This window comes from Mastigoproctus giganteus, chromosome 9, assembly GCF_048544385.1.
Source record: "Mastigoproctus giganteus isolate SK-2022 chromosome 9, ASM4854438v1, whole genome shotgun sequence".
In the NCBI taxonomy this organism is placed as follows: Eukaryota; Metazoa; Arthropoda; class Arachnida; order Uropygi; family Thelyphonidae; genus Mastigoproctus; species Mastigoproctus giganteus.
The window spans coordinates 77,197,096-77,202,172 of NC_143583.1; the positions used below are offsets into that span (position 1 = coordinate 77,197,096).

Below are 5,077 nucleotides of genomic sequence, written 5' to 3' on the forward strand. Positions count from 1 at the left end.
GTAGGAGAGTTTTCCAACAACAGACGGGTAGATAGATGCTTGCCTTTATGACTGATTCATTCTGAAATGTTTTTATAAGAACGGACTGGAAGAAAAGCGACTGGGGGATGCACATCTGCTACGGACAGGATGCATTTGACAGGTGTCAAATGCATCTTGATTACATTCAGTGCACAGAAGCACGTCCCTCTCGGATCATATAAATACAAGGAAAACCTTAATATATGCACTTCAGAAGAAGACTGCCTCTGGTACTGATAGTCCTTACGTCTAGAGGTTAAGGGCGTAGAGCAGCTGCTCAGTTTCGAAAACCCGTTCATTGCGTCTTTATTTAAAGGTAAGAAATTCGATTGTATTTGACGTATTTCTTGGCATACTTTTTTCCGATAGAGCTTTAAACATGACGTGTGCGTATACCAATCGTTCAATTATCAAAAAAGAACATAGTTTAGGCGGCCAGTAGTTATTTATTTCTGTTGTTTTTCTCCCTCCAAGTGTTGCGATAGTAAATTATTTCTGATATCAGCCCTGCTCTTTGCTATAGACATTAGATCTAGATTTATTGTTTTAAATGGATTCAGTACCGTACGACATTGAATATTTTTTGTTTAATTCTTTACCTAGATAATCCTTAGTATTTGTTAAATTAAATTATGAATATATTTTATTTTATTTATAGTAATTTCTATAATAAAAAGGTTCTTCAGACGTTATCAAATAACCTCTTTTGATCGTGTGTACATCGAACAAAACTGGTTGAAGCATTTTCCTCATGGTCCTACGCACAGGTCTGTGGTTCCTCTATTGTAATTTCAATCTCTTTCTGCCCCAATTAAGCCCTTCTGGAAGCGAATGCATCGTCTTTCGACTAATGTATCCGCCTCCTTTTAGGAGGTAGATGTGGCGGACAGCAGAGTGGGTGTCACAAACAAAAAGCAGCTCCATAAATGAACGGCCCTGAGTTTTTTGCAGTAGGTGGCAGAGCGCTCTATGATGGTATCCAAACATGGATCAATGCAATGGAAACATCCTGGATATAACAGCAAGTTGTTGTCATATACAGGATGTCTCCATTGCATTGATTGCTGGTTATTGCAGCAACTGCTGCCTTAATCAGCAACCGACGTAATTTTACGCAGCGGGTTTCGAGAATTAATAAAGCGATGGGAGGATTGTATAAATTTTTTCGGTTAAATATCTCAAAATAAATGGCGAATTTAGGCTAGTTTCAAATTATAAATGAAACTATATTTTAAGTTTTGTGATATTCACGGTACATTTAAATGATAGACTATATCGCCTGATAAATCCTGTTAGTGGGAAAAAGCAACATAATATAGTGAAGAGACATTACTAGGTGCAATCTGTTATGTATGTCATATTATAATGTATTTATGATGTATTTTTCTTTATTTATTTCCTTCTAATTTTCCTGGACAGTACAAAATTTTTAGCACACGTTGTCCAATGTCCTTTGTTTAATTATAGAAATTAATCCAGTTTCAATACTAATGCGATTCAGTAATTGCACGGTTTCCTCGCGGTTTTCAAACTAGCTTTCAGTATCTCAGTCAAACAATTTCTTTATCAGTTAAACTTTACTCATAACATGCCGAATGCATTATTTGCTCATAATGTATCTAATTACAGTTTAACAGTTAGTTTTCGTAATGTAAAATCAAATCCATTTACGCAATAATTTCAAAATTAGACATTTTTAACTGTTGCATTATGTGACTTTTTTTTTAAATATTACACGAAGTAGAAAAGTGGCTGCTTATAAAGAAGTAACTGTGTCTGGAGGAAAAAGTAATATCTACAGAACTCATCACTGTCCTTTGATATCGTCTATTTCAGGCAATGGAGCACTTCTGGATTCTGTGCGTTATGGCCGTGGCTCTTGTGTCTACTGAGACCCTAGGAGAGCAAGAGATCTTATCGGAAGTTCCTTCTCAGCCTTTGGTGTTCAACAGTCCAGAAGAGCTAAAGTACTTTTTACAAGAACTGGATAAGTATTTCATTATTGCTGGAAGGCCAAGGTATTACATTTCGAATTTGGTTTATTTTTACTTATATTTTGTTAGAAAATTCCACATGGGTAAAAAAAAAAACTTGAGAATAGATAACAATAAAATAAAATAAAATATAAAACCGTATACATAAAACAATTGCTACAAAAGGTTAAAATACAGTAAATCATATAAATTAAAAGTGTTACAAATTAACTGGTTAAAATTTACCATGTTTAACTTTCAGAATCATTCATTTCCTTTCTCAATAATAAAATTTGCATTTTTTTATATTTCATTATACAGAACCACAGATCAATGGCACAGCTACTGCCTCTCTCCACACACACACATGGGACATTAGAGTTCACCCCACATGTCTGTGAGCCGTAAAGTGGCCAAAGCATCAGCAAGGCACCGGAGTCCATCGCCTTTATGTACAACAGACTTGAAACTGGGATGAACACGGGATCCTTATTCAAATAACTGCTGCATTGCATTGCTTGTGCATTCAAACTCTCAAGTCATTTCAGGTGCCAAAATCGATGGGTTCTGTCAATTAACTATGAACAATCGCTATAGCTGTGCATTAATGAGAAGAGGAACATGAAATTTCTCCCTGTGCTGCTTCCATCATTAACAGATCCAATCGATTTTGGCATGGGAAATGACTGGAAGTTTGCATGTACAAGCAATGCAATGCAGCATTTATCGGAACAGGAATCGCCGCATTCGTTCTGCTCTTGAGTCTATTGTACTTAGGAGGGATGGATTCTAGTGCCTTCCAACACTCGGGTCACTACCAGATAGTGAATAAATATGGTAGCCTCTAATGTTCCATGATTTTGAGAGAGAGAAAGTAATAGTTGTGCCATGAATTTGTGGTTTTTTTATTCTTCATATAAAAAACTTTCTTTATACATGTAAATTTTGTTGTTGTATTCCCAACAATACGGCAGTCGAATTTTAATCGGTTTAATTTTAGGGATTTTAATTTATATTTTTTATTGGAGACCACTAAATTAAAAATTATAAAGTAACTGACACTCAACAGCACCCTTCGCCTGATACCAACCAACTCAGTCCACATTGCGAAAAAGCCCATAAAATTTTATGGGCTTTTTCGTGTCCAGTTTAGTACATTCTTTGTAGTTTTTAAAGCTAAATGTTTTCAAGAATTAGGCACATAAAATCCAAACAAAGTAGAACTTTTAGGGCTACCTTCTCTATTTAGGGTTTATATTGAAGTTTATGAAGGAGAGCGAATATTAAATTTCATATTAGCATTTTATATTTTATATAAAATATTACATAACTTTTTATTATATATTTTATATAAAATAAATATAAAGTATTATAATATAAAAATAATATAAAATTATCATAAAACTAATACTATACATAAAATAAATATACAGTCAACAAATAAATTTTAAATTAAAATAAATAATCAAATAGCTAATGAATAATTTCATAATTTAACTTACTTTTTAATAAATTTTATTTATTTAATTTAATAATTTCTTGATAAAAATTCGCTTTTTTGCTTCGTTTATACGAGAGTGGTTCAAATATGAATGAGAATTTTTTTAAATCACTGACATTAAGAAATATAAAGATTCGAAGGGGAAATGATGATAACTCTGGTTGGAGAGGTAACCGTTAGCTGTAGTAGACACGGAAATATTATTTCAATTAGTAATCAACGTCTTGGCTGAAAAAGCAAAGAAAAAGACAGAGCTCTATCGGAAGTTCAGTGTTAAGCACCAACTGACGAAGGCCATTAGGTGTCAGTATATCTCCAAAGCAGATCAAGTTGTCCGGGTTATGAAACAAAGTCCATAAAAATTCCTCCCGTCTCGATAATATTCAGTCTAGCAATTTTCCACATAATGTGAAAACAAGGTATTATTGGATACATTTTATGGATGTATTAGTCAGCGAGTTGTTGCAAATCTTTCGTAGAACGAAAGATGAAACTGATGATAACTTTTTACTGATTTAAATTTCAATATGGCGATGAATGTTCATCAGGTATAATGATTAAATTCAGGTTGTGAAAATATGACAAACGAACTGCCTGTTAGGAGTCCTGCACTCCGAGATTGTTGAAGAAGTTGATTCGACCTTATTCTAAATAATCGCAGACCTCAGTTTGTCAGCTGAAAACAATTGTGGATATACCAATATGTATAAGCCTAATGGCATCTGTTTTCTCCAAGGTAAAGCATGGAATGGAGGAATTGAAATTAGAACTACTTCCTCACCAACCCTTTCTATTAGTCCAGACTTGGCATAAGGACTGTCATAAGAATTCCTAAGAGGTAAAACATTTCAAAATATTGAAGAAATCATGAAGAAAACAGCGCATTCTGGTTCCGACAACAACCACAAAGGTCTTCGAAAAAGACAATGTGAAAGTTAAAAGAAAGATAGCAGCAGAGTTTAGATAAAGAGGGAGATTCTCCCAAGAAGTAACAATGTTTTTATTATTTAACACTGCAGTTAATAAAATATTATTGAAATGTCCCATTCATATTTGAAGCAGTGTTCTTATCAGGACATATATATTAAATATTTTAATCCTAACAATTATCTTTACAGGTTTGGCCGTGGTGTTCCTGTGAACAGCCCTATAGGAAATAATGCCAATTCCTTTTATGGACATGGTTTACGATTTCGTGCTCTTCCTACTGTCTACTGAAAATCGAATTGTAAATTGCATAGATGTTTCTAGACTACTCCACCTTAACTGATGATTAATGGATGTAATTAAACTCAGAGAAATGTATATTTTAGTGACTTCTAAATAAAATCGTCATCACCAACGAAAAACGAAGAGCATTATTACTGGAAGCGAAAAATATTATTTATGACAATAAGTTTACAAAAAGTTTCCAATACAATGAAATTTTGCACTAAATCCAGAGATCATAATAATAACAAAGCAGAAAATGCAAAACAATACTGAAATTACAAGTAGCTACATTCGTGTGTAAGAGAAGGGAAAATTAAATATTTTTTATCTAGTGAGAGCAATAACAGTAGCTTATAAAGAGTGCATATAT

At 33.4% G+C, this 5,077-nt stretch overlaps 1 protein-coding gene across 1 annotated transcript; it reads left to right on the forward strand.

The window, feature by feature from the left end:
• The first annotated feature begins 236 nt into the window (after positions 1-236).
• LOC150080471 (uncharacterized) lies at positions 237-4,830 on the forward strand. The gene is made up of 3 exons (XM_090381884.1): positions 237-337; positions 1,858-2,039; positions 4,614-4,830. Exons 2-3 carry the CDS (start codon positions 1,861-1,863, stop codon positions 4,711-4,713), a joined length of 279 nt encoding a protein of 92 aa, XP_090238010.1. The 5' UTR covers positions 237-337; positions 1,858-1,860; the 3' UTR covers positions 4,714-4,830.
• The last annotated feature ends 247 nt before the right edge of the window (positions 4,831-5,077 follow it).

Excerpts from the sequence above, each read along its gene's own strand:
- LOC150080471 (XM_090381884.1), top strand. The coding sequence starts at position 1,861 with ATGGAGCACTTCTGGATTCTGTGCGTTATGGCCGTGGCTCTTGTGTCT. Across the intron at positions 2,040-4,613 it reads ATTATTGCTGGAAGGCCAAG|GTTTGGCCGTGGTGTTCCTG; the intron begins GTATTACATTTC and ends TTATCTTTACAG.